At 43.0% G+C, this 16,753-nt stretch overlaps 2 protein-coding genes across 2 annotated transcripts; both read right to left on the bottom strand.

The window, feature by feature from the left end:
- Window positions 1-513: 513 nt before the first annotated feature.
- LOC139421111 (keratin, type I cytoskeletal 13-like) lies at window positions 514-3,079 on the bottom strand. The gene is made up of 7 exons (XM_071171659.1): window positions 2,509-3,079; window positions 2,307-2,389; window positions 1,897-2,053; window positions 1,524-1,685; window positions 1,284-1,409; window positions 964-1,184; window positions 514-715 (listed from the first exon to the last, which is right to left on the bottom strand). Exons 1-7 carry the CDS (start codon window positions 3,010-3,012, stop codon window positions 595-597), a joined length of 1,374 nt encoding a protein of 457 aa, XP_071027760.1. The 5' UTR covers window positions 3,013-3,079; the 3' UTR covers window positions 514-594.
- A 9,266-nt stretch (window positions 3,080-12,345) lies between these two features.
- Window positions 12,346-15,476, bottom strand: LOC139421112 (keratin, type I cytoskeletal 50 kDa-like). Its single transcript, XM_071171660.1, has 7 exons — window positions 15,063-15,476; window positions 13,743-13,825; window positions 13,430-13,586; window positions 13,170-13,334; window positions 12,929-13,054; window positions 12,587-12,810; window positions 12,346-12,453 (listed from the first exon to the last, which is right to left on the bottom strand). The coding sequence occupies exons 1-7, from the start codon at window positions 15,474-15,476 to the stop codon at window positions 12,363-12,365; spliced, it is 1,260 nt and encodes a 419-aa protein (XP_071027761.1). The 3' UTR covers window positions 12,346-12,362.
- Between the last annotated feature and the right edge of the window lie 1,277 nt (window positions 15,477-16,753).

Below are 16,753 nucleotides of genomic sequence, written 5' to 3'. Positions count from 1 at the left end.
TGTGTGTAAATATATACAGTGCCTTGCGAAAGTATACGGCCCCCTTGAACTTTGCGACTTTTTGCCACATTTCAGGCTTCAAACATAAAGATATAAACATAGAAAAATCCTACAATGTTATTTTCTGATTCTCATTTTGTCTGTCATAGTTGAAGTGTACCTTTGATGAAAATTACAGGCCTCTCATCTTTTTAAGTGGGAGAACTTGCACAATTGGTGGCTGACTAAATACTTTTTTTGCCCCACTGTATATGTAGGTTTGCTTAACATCTACTTGCACCCCTAAACCCAACACTAGGTGACACTTGTACTTAGTAATCAGGCTAACACCAAGTTACACCTTACCACTCACAACTGAAACTATTTCATGAAGTTGAATTAAATAGGCACAAATGAAATCATTCATGAAACCAAAGCAGACATTTGTGAAAAAACAATAGTATAATTTTAGCCTGTTATGAAGACAAAGTAATTGAACAAACAAAGGATTTCAGATGTATTATTTTATTGCTGTTGCCTTCCAGATATGCACTGGATGTTTAGTGAGTTAGATAATCAGTTGTTGTATTTCCCTCAGTACACTCATGTACTGCATCAGCGGCGTGCATAGGAAGAAGCTGAGGATTGGGTGGAGGAGACCACTTTCCCATCCACCACCTCTTCTACCACTGTGATGACCTTCCTGGTGCTGGTAGAGGAGGAGGAGGAGGAGACACTGTGGACCAAACAGAAAACACCAATGAGCACATAATCGACTGTACCCAACACAATATGGCAAGGTCTTACCTTGCAAGGTTTTGACATGATTCTACTGGTAGTGTACAAACTGGTGGGGCCACTGTTTTGCTTCTAAGAAAGTAAGTGAGTCTAGCCTAGAACTTGCTCAAAGTTTAGAATCAAAACACCCTTGATAGCCTAAGAATAACATTTGATGGACTAATAGAATAGGCTTGTTTGGCTCACCTTCTGGCCTCTCCGTCCAGCAGTCTCCTGTACTCAGCGATTTCCATCTCCAGCCTGGTCTTGATGTCCAGCAACATCTTGTATTCCTGGCCCTGGCGTTGCAAGTCAGCCCTGAGATTTACCAACTGTTCCTCCAAGCTTGTCACCTGCATCTGATAACCCGACAGCTGCATGGAGAAACGGTTCTTTGTCTCTGCGAGGGTATTTTCCATGGATGATTTCTATTGGAGAGAAATCAAGAGTTAAACAAAACATCAGGAAGTAGTTGTGCAAATTCATTGATGGGTGGCAAACATTGAAACATTCTTGAACAGTCTTACCATGCTTATTTGTGATTGCAGTTCGATTTCAAGACTCTGCAGTGTGCGTTTGACTTCTGAGATTTCAGATCTGGACGTTTGGATAACTTCTGTGCTGATTGCGACCTCCTTGTTCAGCGCCTCGGTCTGTGGGAAACACCATCCAAAATAATGTTTTTACATGAACAATTCAATTGATGGGACATTTGACATCATGGACCTAAATTATGGATTCATTTTTATAATGACAAAAAGTATTACCTTGGCGTGGAACCAGCCCTCCAGTTCTCTGTTGTTCTTGGCAGCGACACCCTCATAGTGTTCGCGAATCTCAGCCATGACTTTGCTGAGGTCTTCCTGTGGTGCAGCGTCAACCTCCACATGGACCTGGCCGCTCATCTGGGCACGCATGGACAACAGCTCCTGAAGAAGGACAATGAAACAGATTTAGGTCTGTAGGTCATCATCATGGTTCAGAAAGTGGTTCTAGATTTGTTCAAATGTTTCTGGATTTAAATACATAGATTATGATGTATTACTTGCTCACAAAAATGTTGTACAGTAATGCCTGGCTGGATCTGTTATTTTAAGACCCGACACTATATATAGGCTAGTATGGGAATCAGAACCCGACCTCCTCGTGGTTTCTCTTGAGGTAGACCAACTCCTCTCTCAGCCCCTCAATCTGCATGCTCAGGTCCTTCTTGGACATATTCAGCTCTTCCAGAACACACCTCAGCCCAGCGATGTCTGCTTCCACTGACTGACGCATGGACAGCTCGGTCTCATACCTACATAATAAAACATACAATGATTTACAGTGTACCAGTGTGTCTCAACTTGCTCTGTAATCATTGAACCTGAGCTATTTCACGGTGTGAGCTTTTTTACATGACAGACGGCATCAATATTTTTATTTGTACACTAGACCGGAATCAGTCGGTCACTTTTCTGGTATTGAGTCAATACTGGTATTCTGGTATTGAGACAATATTTGTCTGAGTGAGTGGACAAAAGATTTGCCAATTTGGTGAGTGAACTCACTTCATTCTGAAGTCTTCAGTGGCAAGCCTGGCATTGTCAATGCTTAGATGGACAGCACCATTCACACGGATGGCTTCCTGCATCTGAAAATAAAATGGATACTTTTGTTTTTGTTTTAAATTCTAAATAAAATGCATAGTGCCTGTTTTTCAATATGTGGCATGAAATAAAAGTGTAACAGTACTGGCATACAAAAGCTTACCTTGGATTGGAGGTCTCTGATGATGACATGGGATGAACCATAGTCGTGAGCACTGGGGGAGGCCTTGGCCTCGAGGAACTGGCGGATCTTCAGCTCCAGCTCAGCGTTGGCCTTCTCCAAGGTGTGAACTTTCGCCAGGTAGGTGGCCAGACGGTCGTTCAGGTTCTGCATGCAGAACTTCTCGTTGCCGATGACATGGCTGTCACTTCCTCCACCAGACATACTGAAGCTGGAGCCTCCACCGAAACCAGCACCACCACCGAAACTGCCACCACCAGCAGAGAAGGACCTGGAGGCTCTGGCACTGGAGATGCGCACCCCAGAGCCACCTGCACCCCCATACACGCTGCCGGCCCTAATGCCACTGATGCGGCTGCCTCCACCAGACATGGACATGGACATGCCGCCACCACCACCAGACATGGACATACGCGAGGAACCCATAGATGAGCCCTTCATGGATCTGCTTGAGGAGGATCTGAAGCTGCTGCTGGAGAAGGACATGTTGATGGAGTCTGCTGATGTCTTACTGCTCTGGCTGGAGAGAAGTGAGTGCAGAGCAGTGGGTCTAAGCTCCTTTTATGCTGTGAGAGGAGAGGAGGACACAGACGACACTTGAACTCAATACAGTAATTACATACTTTAAAAGGGCACGCCAGGCATGCCAAAGTTGTTAGGATTCAAACCTGTTGAGCCTACAAAAGCAATTGTTTATTTTAGGCAGTTCTTTCCATTGAATGTCACCAATGCAAAGTCATAGAATTACAATTTTTGACTGTTGAGAAACAGATGACATTTGAAAGTAATCCCTAACTGTAGAACTGGTAGTTAGGATGACCTGACAGCCTTGAGGCCTAACTTGATCTTTAGACTAATACTAGGGTGAGACAAGGATGACACAGTTACTGTATGTGAGAACTCCACCTACATTAACAATCAATCATGTATTATTTCCAAATCACATCTATTGTACTGAACATGACAAAATCAAAGTTTATGTGAAGATTCTAGAGTAGAGTACGGAATTGGTTGACTTGTTTAACATTGCTTTACACTGTAAAGGAGTGTAAAGTAGACAGATTTCAAAACCACTTATATATATATACAGTGCCTTGCGAAAGTATTCGGCCCCCTTGAACTTTGCGACCTTTTGCCACATTTCAGGCTTCAAACATAAAGATATAAAACTGTATTTTTTTGTGAAGAATCAACAACAAGTGGGACACAATCATGAAGTGGAACGAAATCAAAAACTGAAAAATTGGGCGTGCACAATTATTCAGCCCTTTACTTTCAGTGTAGCAAACTCTCTCCAGAAGTTCAGTGAGGATCTCTGAATGATCCAATGTTGACCTAAATGACTAATGATGATAAATACAATCCACCTGTGTGTAATCAAGTCTCCGTATAAATGCACCTGCACTGTGATAGTCTCAGAGGTCCGTTAAAAGCGCAGAGAGCATCATGAAGAACAAGGAACACACCAGGCAGGTCCGAGATACTGTTGTGAAGAAGTTTAAAGCCGGATTTGGATACAAAAAGATTTCCCAAGCTTTAAACATCCCAAGGAGCACTGTGCAAGCGATAATATTGAAATGGAAGGAGTATCAGACCACTGCAAATCTACCAAGACCTGGCCGTCCCTCTAAACTTTCAGCTCATACAAGGAGAAGACTGATCAGAGATGCAGCCAAGAAGCCCATGATCACTCTGGATGAACTGCAGAGATCTACAGCTGAGGTGGGAGACTCTGTCCATAGGACAACAATCAGTCGTATATTGCACAAATCTGGCCTTTATGGAAGAGTGGCAAGAAGAAAGCCATTTCTTAAAGATATCCATAAAAAGTGTTGTTTAAAGTTTGCCACAAGCCACCTGGGAGACACACCAAACATGTGGAAGAAGGTGCTCTGGTCAGATGAAACCAAAATTGAACTTTTTGGCAACAATGCAAAACGTTATGTTTGGCGTAAAAGCAACACAGCTGAACACACCATCCCCACTGTCAAACATGGTGGTGGCAGCATCATGGTTTGGGCCTGCTTTTCTTCAGCAGGGACAGGGAAGATGGTTAAAATTGATGGGAAGATGGATGGAGCCAAATACAGGACCATTCTGGAAGAAAACCTGATGGAGTCTGCAAAAGACCTGAGACTGGGACGGAGATTTGTCTTCCAACAAGACAATGATCCAAAACATAAAGCAAAATCTACAATGGAATGGTTCAAAAATAAACATATCCAGGTGTTAGAATGGCCAAGTCAAAGTCCAGACCTGAATCCAATCGAGAATCTGTGGAAAGAACTGAAAACTGCTGTTCACAAATGCTCTCCATCCAACCTCACTGAGCTCGAGCTGTTTTGCAAGGAGGAATGGGAAAAAATTTCAGTCTCTCGATGTGCAAAACTGATAGAGACATACCCCAAGCGACTTACAGCTGTAATCGCAGAAAAAGGTGGCGCTACAAAGTATTAACTTAAGGGGGCTGAATAATTTTGCACGCCCAATTTTTCAGTTTTTGATTTGTTAAAGAAGTTTGAAATATCCAATAAATGTCGTTCCACTTCATGATTGTGTCCCACTTGTTGTTGATTCTTCACAAAAAAATACAGTTTTATATCTTTATGTTTGAAGCCTGAAATGTGGCAAAAGGTCGCAAAGTTCAAGGGGGCCGAATACTTTCGCAAGGCACTGTATATATATATATATTTTTTTTTAAATGTAAAAACTGTTTTGTGATATTCAATTGGTAGTTACAGTCTTGTTCCATTGCTGCAACTCCCGTACGGGCTCGGGAGAGGAAAAGGTCGAGAACCACTCGTCCTCCGAAACACGGCCCTGCCAAGTCATACTGCTTCTTCTTACATGTCTCGCCTACTCCTGCTCCCTCTTTCCGGCGCGCAACGTCACCGGTCTATTAACCACTGGTCCTGGCAACCCAAATTGCGCACACCTTGCAACTATCATTGCAGACACCTGCTCCCCATCATTAAGCACACCTGGACTTCATCACCACCCTGATTTCGCTCCCTTCATATAGCCCTCAGTAATCCTGAATCATCAGGTAGTATTTTTTCTCTCATGTTTATTCTTTCATAATTTCATTATTAAACTCCCCTTCTACACCTGTTCTACTGGGTACGACCATGAAGGAGGTCCTCTGCGTTCTCCACTGCCTCGACACCACTAGTGAGGTTCTCCATACCTCTGACGGAGGACCTCCTACTACGGGTCGTCACAGTGACCCAGTCCCACAGCCTACCCAGCAGTCCGGCCAGGTCAGAGATTCCGACTCCATCGAAATGCCGTGGCTTCCTACTCTAATGCTCCCTCTATTTCGCCTATCAGATGGGAGCCCCCACCAGCAAGAGGTCCATAGTTGCCACGGTCATTTCCCTGCTGAACGGAAGGGCGTTATAGTGGGTTATAGCCATCTGGGAGAGAGGATCTGGGTTCCTATGAGAGATTCATGGCTCTGTTCAGGGCGGTCTTAAACCATCCTCCAAAGGGCAGAGAGGAAGGTGAGGGACTTTTCCACACAGGATGCCCAGACCGCTGTGGAGTACGTCCTAATATTTTGGACTGTGGCAACCTTGCCTCCTCCCTGAACTTAACTTCTTACTTGCACTCCTCTCTTTTTCCTGTCCAAGCCCTGGATATGCGACTATTGGGATCCGGCACAATCACGCACATCACAGCACCACTCACCCTCACCGTGGGACCCAAGCACCAGGAAAGCCTTTCCTTCCTCATCATCACTGCACCCGTAGACAAAGTCATCCTTGGCCTCCCGTGGCTCCAACTCCATAACCCCACCATCTTCTCGTCAAAGATGAGAATCACCACCTGGTGACCAGAATTCTGGAGGACCTACTTCCCCCACCCTGTGATTCCACGTTGATGGAGGGCCCTGTGAGTCTCCTCCTGCCCATCAATCCTCCTGTATTGTTGGCCCAGTGTTTTGGGACGTAGATGTGGACATCTGCCAGGCTCTAGAGAGGGAACCCGCTCTCCCGCTCTAGAACCCGCTCACCTTGCCACTCCTCCACTGGGCTGACTCCCTTCCAGTGTGTCCTGGAATATCAGCCGGCCCTGGCTCCATGGACTCAGACCAAGGCCCCTGCAGTGGATGAGTGATTCTGGCACACAGAGGAGGTGTGGAACCCCGCCCTCGTGAGGCTCCAGCGTGCCGTCTACCGTCAGAAGGATCAGGCGGACCACCACCGCAGCGAGGCTAACGTGTTCCATCCTTGTGCTCGCTTCTGGCTCTCCACCACGAACCTTCCACTCCACCTGCCCTGCCGGAAGCTGAGCCCCCGGTTTGTGGGGCCCTTCAAGGTCCTCCGGAGGGTCAATGAGGTAACTTATCATTTTGACTCCCAACGTCGTGGGGGTCGGCTCCAGTATCTGGTGGACTGGGTCCTGAGGAGTGCTCTTGGGTACCGGTGGCAAAAATCCTGGACCCCAACATCATCCGGGATTTCCATCTCAGCCGTCCGGACCGGCCCACTCCTCGTGGCCGGCTTTTTCCTATGGCTGGAGACATGCATCGGGGGTGGTACTGTCACGCCTACTCCTGCTCCCTCCCTCACTTGATGTTGCCAGTTCACTAACCAATGGTCCTGGCAACCATCATTGCACAAAACTGGCAACCATTGTGCACATCTGCTCCCCATTAAGCACACCTGGACTTCATCACCACCCTGATTACTCTCCCTTTTTATTTGACCTTTATTTAACTAGGCAAGTCAGTTAAGAACAAATTCTTATTTACCATGACGGCCTAGGAACAGTGGGTTAACTGCCTGTTCAGGGGCAGAACGACAGATTGGACAGATTTGTACGACAAGCTCAGGGGTTTGAACTTGCAACCTTCCGGTTCCTAGTCCAACATTCTAACCACTAGGCTACCCTGCTGCCCCATTAGGCAGTATTGTTTTCTCTCACATTCAGTACGCTTCTCATGTTTGTTCTTTTGTATCATTTCATTATTAAACTCACCTTCTGCTCCTGCTTCCTGACTCCCTACGTATACGTTACATTACAGCAAGTCCTTATTAAAGTTTACTGTGATTTAAAAAAATATATATTATTATGTTTAGAACGGTTTTGTAAGGTTGGCCAAATATAATATTTTTTAAGCACATTTCCTTACATTTCTGGAGTCGCGTGAGAACTCTGCCCTTTTAATTGAAATGCTCAAGTTAAGTAAGATTGTTTCTACCATATGCAATACCTAAACTACACAAGAACCATATCTGATAAAATCATAGTTTTCCACCAACAAGTGAAACTTCATGGGTTTGTTCCAATGAAAAAGAGGGTGACGCTAACTTGAAGCCAAAAACATCACACAACCTTTTTAGAGCTTTTGTATCATTCATCAGAGTAGGATATACTGTACCTGTTGTACAGGCTATGCCTGAAGAAAAGCAACACAAGCATGACCTGTCTAATTCAAAATATACCAACCTCTCAACTCGTAACAGTGTATTATACTAATGATGCTGCAGAGAAAACATCCCTATTCATGAGCAATCATGTTGACAGAGGTGACAAACCAGTTTCTACACTTTCGTAACTAAGTTTTACAACCTCCAACAGAGAAAATGATTGTACACCAGAACACTAACATATGGTATCTCAGTGCCCTGCCGAGTTCAATGACATCAACCTGACAACATTTGGAAACAAAATGTGTCGAAAAAGCAGTAATTTTTGAAACATACATGTAGCTTTTTTATTATTGCAATCTATATAATTTTGACTATCTGCAAATCCTTAAATGGTGATTAGCCTAATATTTTATCTCAATGTATTCAATATCCAAATAAAGAGTATGTCAGTAACCTAATACCCATTAACCATTTCTCTGTAGATCCAAAAGTATCTACATTTGATTGTGGAGCTCAAAAAGGTCATTTATAGATGATTTGATGTGTGAAAAATGCTCATATCAGTACCATAACTTGAATGGGATTATTGACACAAATGCTAAAATGTTAGCATTTGGAAACGGTGCCAGGGAAATTGCAGTGGCTTGCGAAAGTATTCACCCCCTTTGGCATTTTTCCTATTTTGTTGCCTTACAACCCTGGAATTATAATAGATTTTGGGGGGGTTTGTATCATTTTATTTACACAACATGCCTACCACTTTGAAGATGCAAAACATTTTTTATTGTGAAACAAACAAGAAATTAGACAAAACAAAACAGAACTTGAGCGTGCATAATTCACCCCCCCCCCCCCCCCCCAAAGTCAATACTTTGTAGAGCCACCTTTTGCAGCAATTACAGCTGAAAGTCTCTTGGGGCATGTCTCTATAAGCTTGGCACATCTAGCCACTGTGATTTTTGCCCATTCTTCAAGGCAAAACTGCTCCAGCTCCTTCAAGTTGGAAGGGTTCCGCTGGTGTACAGCAATCTTTTGGTCATACCACAGAATCTCAATTGGATTGAGATCCGGGCTTTGACTAGGCCATTCCAATACATTTAAATGTTTCCCCTTAAACCACTCAAGCGCTGCTTTAGCAGTATGCTTAGGGTCATTGTCCTGCTGGAAGGTGAACCTCCGTCCCAATCTCAAATCTCTGGAAGACTGAAACAGGTTTCCCTCAAGAATTTCCCTGTATTTAGCGCCATCCATCACCCCTTCAATTCTGACCAGTTTCCCAGTCCCTGCCGATGAAAAACATATCCACAGCATAATGCTGCCACCACCAATGCTTCACTGTGGGGAAGTGTTCTCGGAGTGATGAGAAGCGCTGGGTTTGCACCAGACATAGCGTTTTCCTTGATGGCCAAAAAACTCAATTTTAGTCTCACCTGACCAGAGTACCTTCTTCCATATGTTTGGGGAGTCTCCCACATGCCTTTTGGCAAATACCAAACGTGTTTGCTTATTTTCTTCTTTGAGCAATGACTTTTTTTCTGGCCACTAATCTGTAAAACCCAGCTCTGTGGAGTGTACAGCTTAAAGTGGTCCTATGGACAGATACTCCAATCTCCGCTGTGGAACTTTGCAGCTCCTTCAGGGTTATCTTTGGTCTCTTTGTTGCCTCTCTGTTGCCTCTCTGATTAATGCCCTCCTTGCCTGGTTCGTGAGTTTTGGTGGGCGGCCCTCTCTTGGAAGGTTTGTTGTGGTAACATATTCTTTCCATTTTTTAATAATGGATTTAATGGTGCTCCGTGGGATGTTCAAAGTTTCGGATATGTTTTTATAACCCAACCCTGATCTGTATTTCTCCACAACTTTGTCCCTGACCTGTTTGGAGAGCTCCTTGGTCTTCATGGTGCCGCTTGCTTGGGGGTGCCCTTTGCTTAGCGGTGTTGCAGACTCTGGGGCCTTTCAGAACAGGTGTATATATACTGAGATCATGTGACAGATATTTTTTTCATTTCACTTTGTGTATGTCCATTACATGAAATCGAAATAAAAATCCATTTAAATTACAGGTTGTAATGCAACAAAATAGGAAAAATGCCAAGGGTGGTATACTTTTGCAAGGCACTGTAAACCAAAGCATGGATTGTTGTCATACCTTGTCCATAGACTGCTTACAGAGTAAAGAAACCAATATGCAATTTTGTATTTTGGGTAAACTATCCCTTTATCCCAGGGGCCAGGGCCCAACCTGGAGTTAGCCGACAAGTCAAACTCTAATGGGCTTACTTGAATCTGTGGCCACTGCGAGTGCAACAATTTTTGTGGTTCAATTCAAACATCATGACAGTTGAAGGGCACCATGCTAAAAATGGCAGTTTAGTGAAAGCTAAAGTTAGCTAATTTAGGTAGATAGGTAGTTAACTGTAGTCATATTACTTGCTTTGCCATGTTTTATGGTCCTTTCATACAAGCTACCGTCATCTTGTTCTGAAAAACATTTAATAAATTAAGCCATTAAGCTTTGTTGAATCAAGCTGGCTAGCTTTGTAATGTTAGCTTAATAAGCTAAGTGAGACCCATACTTGAGGAGAAAATATGTGTGACGTAGAGCAAACATAAGAATACAAACTCAATGTCATTTTTTCTAAAAGTAAAGCCATCAAACTGAGTGAACTCAAATAATTGTTCAATCTCTTTGACTGAGCATTGGAAAGGGGCTAGCTAGCTAGCTAGCTAGCTTGCTGTAGGCCAACAAACCTACAGCAGGCTTATAGCCCTGCTCATCCATTTATAGTTGAATGCATGCACCAAATGTGTCTGTGGTAAGCCAACACAAATACAGGCTTCAAGTTTTACTAGATAGCCATTGATATTCTTCACATTGTTGTAATTAGAGACCTCCTTACTTTGGTAATTTGTTATATACCACAGATGATTGTTTCTGTCAGTGGCCTCCCCTGGAGCCTAGATCGCACATTCAAGTAAATATAAAGAAATCCACCTCAAACATTCATCTCAAACAGACATTTAAAAAATGCTTGCTATTTCCTCATAGAGTAGCTGGCCAATCAGCAGTCTACTCGCATGACTATTTTTAATGACCGGTATACGCCCACACCATTCTTTTGTTGGGGTACGCCCACACCCTTCCAACACAGAAAATATGCTTTTTAATATACTTAATTTAAAAAATTGGAAAGAAAACTATTTCACTAATGAATTATATTATATTTCATAGAAATCTGGAAACACTGGACAGTTACTCTAAAGGTGACTGTCACAGTTTCACAGAGTTTCAGAATCTCTTGAAGTTTACCAGACCAGAGCAGTAAAGCTCTTCAACTCAGTAGGCTAGAAAGGCCTAAAATAATACAACACAACTTCATTGTCCGTAGTCACAGCAAACAACAGGAATTTGAATTCTGCTCTCTGCATTTCTCAACCCTCCACACACATCATACAGACACACAGTTGAGAGGAGCACAGGGTCAAGCTGCAGTGCAGCACCCCTGGATGGCGAGCATGTTGTGGGGTTAAGGTACGGTAGAGGATTATTGTTAGGATATGAACCCAGCAGCCCTCCAGTTGCTGGGTTTATTCAGTTTATTCCAGCGCCCGGCCTTGGATTTGAACTGTTGGGCTACTTTCAACCCAACAAAATGTTTTGCTCCAAGTTACACTGTCCATGCCAGAAAAATAAAACTGAATCACATTCATATCCTACGAGGCAGATGGCTTTTCTATTTGAAGCCCTCTGCCATAGAAGTGATGGAACTGCATTACTATGTCATGGCAGAAGAGGGTAGCATTGCCTCTGATTAAACAGTATGACACCACATACAATAGGGAGCAAAAAAATAGCAGTTTAAAAAAAATGCAATGTTGGGCCAGAGAATGCTGGTGAAAGGAGCATTAGAAGGACAGGCTCATTGTAATGGCTGGAATGGAATAAATGGAATGGAGTCAAACATGTGGTTTCTATGAATTTGATGTGTTTAATACTGTTCTGTTTATTCCATTCCAGCCATTACAATGAACCCATCCTCCTATAGGTCATCCCACCAGCCTCCTCTGGTGTAGACCTTTGCCATTTTTCAGTGAAATCGACATGATTAATTATGTGAGTGCATATCATGTTAGGATCTAGGCTCATCTGTTTGGCATAGCCTAACTCTACAGAGTATGCTATACTGTATAAAAATAACAATTTGTCAATAGAGATTGCTTCAACTATGTTGTCGATAGCTTTAATTTCATAAAATGATTCCGTCAAATCAAAACAAAAATGAAACAAAAGTTTTAGGGCTTAGTTTTATTGACAAATCTCTCTGAAGGTATCAGAGGAAGTACATAAATCCCAAGATACAAGTTTACACAACCCAATTGAATCACAGCTTCTGAAAAAGGTTGACAGTAGGAATCAGCGGGATCGTGTTCTGTTCTGTGAATTCCCCGTTTTAAGATGTCTCACTTGGTCTTGGTCTCACTGATCACCTTGCCGTCAACACTTTCCATGATGATAGTCACCACCTTGTGTGTTTTGGTGGCTGTCGAGACACTGCAAGGTCAGAGACAGCATTGTCAGGTACACTTACTTTGGCTCAATTGTTTTTGCCATACAATCTTTACTTCAATTGAATGTAATACTTTGGAAGATTTGTGCGGGATAAGGTGTAGAAGCACAGGCTCACCTGCTTGTCATTTCTCCGTCCAGCAGTCTCCTGTACTCAGTGATCTCCATCTCCAGCCTGGTCTTGATGTCCAGCAGAATCTGATATTCCTGTCCCTGGCGCTCCAAGTCACCACGTATCTGACCAAGATGGCCCTCTAAGCTGGTCACCTGCATCTGATAACTCAATAGCATATTGGCATAGCGGTTCTGTGTGTCAGCCAGGGTGCCCTCCAGGGATGCTTTCTATTAAACAAGAATAGGGAAAAGAGAAATGAATAGGTGCTGTGACATACTGTAGAAGATTGGTTGTTAATAAACCTAAAAAATAAAAATTCAACTTGGTGTTTGTAGTTCATCTCACCATGCTGAGTTCAGATTGGAATTTGATTTCTAGACTTTGCATTATGCGTTTAACTTCAGTGATTTTAGATTGGGATGATTGGACGGTCTCTGTGCTGCAGGCGACAGTTTTCTGGATTTCTTCTGTCTGTAAAGGACAAAGGGCATAGTAAGCTATCAAACTCACTGAAGAAAAATTTGAAAACAATTAGTTAAAAAATGTATCATATCATTGGTCAAAAATAAAAGATCTGGTATTGTACCTTTGCATTGAACCAGCTCTCCAGTTCTTTTTGGTTCTTGGCAGCAACAGCATCGTAGTGCTCACGGATCTCAGCCATGACTTTGGTGAGGTCTTCCTGTGGGGCAGCATCAACCTCCACGTTGACCGTCTGATTAACCACCTGCGCCCGAAGGGCCTTGACCTCCTGAAGAAGAAATAACAGAAGACTAAGCATCAACCTCCCCTCCCCAGCTTAGAAGCTTTGATGACTTGGTACTTAGTACAATCATTCAGGCACACCTCCTTGTGGTTCTTCTTGAGGTGGACCAACTCCTCCTTCAGCTCCTCAACCGCCATCTCCAGGTTGGATCCTCCAATGGTCAGCTCGTCCCTCACCCGCCTCAGCCCAGCAATATCAGCCTCCACACATTGCGTCATAGCCAGCTCATTCTCATACCTGTGTAACATCAAAACACCAACAGGTTGCCTTTTGTTTGGCAACATCTGTACTATACTTCATGTACCACACCTTTTCCCCATTTTCATAGAGGTTGCATTAATGGATAGTTGCTGATGTATTTTACAGCTATACCACAGTCATTCTCACACTCACTTGACTTGAAAGTCATCTGCTGCCAACTTAGCATTGTTAATAGCCAGGTAGAATCCTCCATTCATATGAGTGGCATCAAAGATCTGAAATATAATACGGTGTTTTACAGTGACATTCCAGAGGAATGTCACTGTCACAATGGTATAGAAAGAAGACGGGTACAATGCCAATCACAAATGTTGGGATAAATGTAGAGGATAATTGGCAAGAAATGTAATCTGGGTCACAACTGTACAGAGATTTACACAAACCTACTGTAAAATAAACAGAAACTATTCTGAAATCTGCTAATATGGGTTGCATGGGATGCAAGAAGAGAGAACACGTTCAATTTGACATGAAACAGGCTCAGGTAGCCTGTCTTCACTCTTGTTTTACAGTGCCTGGCGTAATTTGGATAATTTTCAAAAGTTTAACAATACAGAATGAGAACCAAGCATATGTTACCCCCTAAGGCATGGCCAATTTTTTTCTTGAGCGGATGGTCAGAGGGCTGGAACATAATTATAAATCATTTATACTCTGCAAATTGACACAAGAAGCCAGAACAGATATTGTATATGACAAAAACATAACCATTTCAAACCTTGATTACATTGGTACATGATCACATACTGTACTCTGTTTATGAGTGGAAATACTTGGGAATATCTTTCCTAAATAAAAAAATGTAGGTGAATTCCTAGAGATTTAAGTATTTTATGTCCAAAAATGAAGAAAAAAAAGTATCCCTTACCAAATAAACCCTTTTTAATATAAGTCTATAGGCCTCAGGGAAACTCAGTTTGGATCACAGGAGGCTGGAGGATCATAATAATGGCATTGGAAACCTTGGGTTTGATGTATTCGACACCATTCCACTCCAGTAACATGAGTTCTTCCCAATTAAGGTGCCACCAACCTCCTGTGGTTTAGATGAGGCTCAAAGAGTGAGTGGAAACAGAAAAAACAGTTGATGCAAAATTACCCACTCAGCTTTTATCTTACTGAGGGGTCTAATCCAACAGAGTTGGAAGTATATAAACATTGTGCTTCATTTTGTGCATAAAATGGCTTTAAGTTTATCCATTGATGTCAATGAACACTATTCAAATTGATTAAAAAAAAATGGATGTATCCAAGCAACAGTCTTTTCTTAATGCTTATTATTTTGTATCTAAAGGGAGCGCAGAGGGCATGACGACACTCACACCATTATACTGACACTAAAGCCCCATTTTCTAATCCTCTTCCACATTCCCTCTACCATTCCTTTCACAACAGTCTGACTCTGTTCAATAGAAGCTACCTGTTTAGCAGAGGATTGTTTGGGGGCCTTACCTGGTTTTGGAGTTTGCTGATGACGACTTTGAAGGCAGTGCAGTCATGAGTCTCAGGTGTGGCTTTTTTCTCCATGGACTGGTGGATCTTCACCTCCAGATCAGCGTTGGCCTTCTCTAGGGAGCGGACCTTGTCCAGGTAGGAGGCTAGGCGATCATTCAGATTCTGCATGGTGGCCTTCTTATTTCCGTTCAGGTAGACAGCGTCGGCTAGGTTGGAGCTGCCACCAGACTCACTGCCAGCAGAGAAGGTGCTGGAGGCACTGGAGATGCGCACCCCGGACCCACCGGCACCCCCGTACACGCTGCCGCCCCTCATGGCGCTGATGTGTCTACCTCCACTAGACATGGACATGTGGCGAAAGGAGCCCATAGATGCAGAGGACATGAAGCTGTTGCTGGAGAAGGAGGTCATGGTGGCGGAAGTTGCTGTCTGGTCTGAGTAGAGAAGAGTGAGTGAAGAGTCATTGGACACAGGCCTTTTTATGCTACGAAATGAGGGAGAGGCGAGGGGGCTCTACCCAGATGACATATGGCGAAATCACTCCAACCTTAGCCAAAAGCTAATGAAAACAAATCAAATTAACAGGCTCACTAATCAGGTATGGGCAGGGAGGAGAGCCAACACAAAATCTGTGGAATCTAAATTCTAACCTGTTTCATGATAAAATCATGACTTTCTTAGGACTTGCATCTTTGGCCAAACAGGTACTATTGTTTGGTGCAGGTAGTAGGCTACTTATCTTAAGGGCTTGGGGGGATGTCCTGTATCTGGGTGAGTCTGGACATATTTTTCTTGATAGACAGGTTAAGCGACAATGTGAGTTGAGACCAGTCCACCTTTTGTGCCCTTTAGTGCCTCCAATGTCCCCCAAAGGTCAATTCACAATAATCCTCCAGCTCTGTGCAATACTCCCTTGAGTGATCTAGATCATTTTTGTAAGAAATGTAGATGTTACTGAACATTGTTCAAGCCAAAATCAGAAAGAAGAATGAAGCTTGAATGTGTTCTTAAAACACTATGATTAATGTCTTCTGCTTATTTAACAGACATTCCAGTGCACATCATTGATAAAATATTTTTCAATTGACGGTAGGGCACTTAATCCAAATTATAAAAAATGATATTGTGGACATTTTCTTCGACAAAAGTAACATAGAATGAGTACTTTGAGGTATACTGTCAACTAACAGTCAACACACACAGGATTCTAAATGAACATTTTCATTAATGTTTGCTTACTACTGGTAAAGTTGGCAGTTTGTTAGCTAGCTATCTAGCTAATGATATAACATGATGACAACAAGGTTATTTACAAGTAGTTAGCGTCCCGCAAGTAGTTTCAGAACGACTGTGACATGATTTATATACTGGATGTAAAATGCAGTCCGGTCAATCCACGACAGAAAAAAACAAACATTGTGTCGGTAATACAGTCATAAAGTTTTAACGGTATGGGCTACAAACAAGACGTTTTCTTTAAGTAATGGTACAATGGTGGTCACGAATATATCCTCAGTGTTTTGTCTATGGCACTCAGAGGCTACGGTACAGAGAAGCATAATCATTAATCAATTTGCCATCCAGGACTTCTATACCAGGCGCTGTCAGAGGAAGGCCCAAAAAATTGCCAAAGACTCCAGCCACCCTAGTCACAGACTGTTCTCTCTGCTACCGCACTGCTCCGTTAC

This window comes from Oncorhynchus clarkii, chromosome 12 (genome assembly GCF_045791955.1).
Source record: "Oncorhynchus clarkii lewisi isolate Uvic-CL-2024 chromosome 12, UVic_Ocla_1.0, whole genome shotgun sequence".
Classification (NCBI taxonomy): Eukaryota; Metazoa; Chordata; class Actinopteri; order Salmoniformes; family Salmonidae; genus Oncorhynchus; species Oncorhynchus clarkii.
The sequence above is the reverse complement of the archived record's forward strand: the minus strand, read 5'-3'. Positions and strand labels throughout refer to the sequence as shown.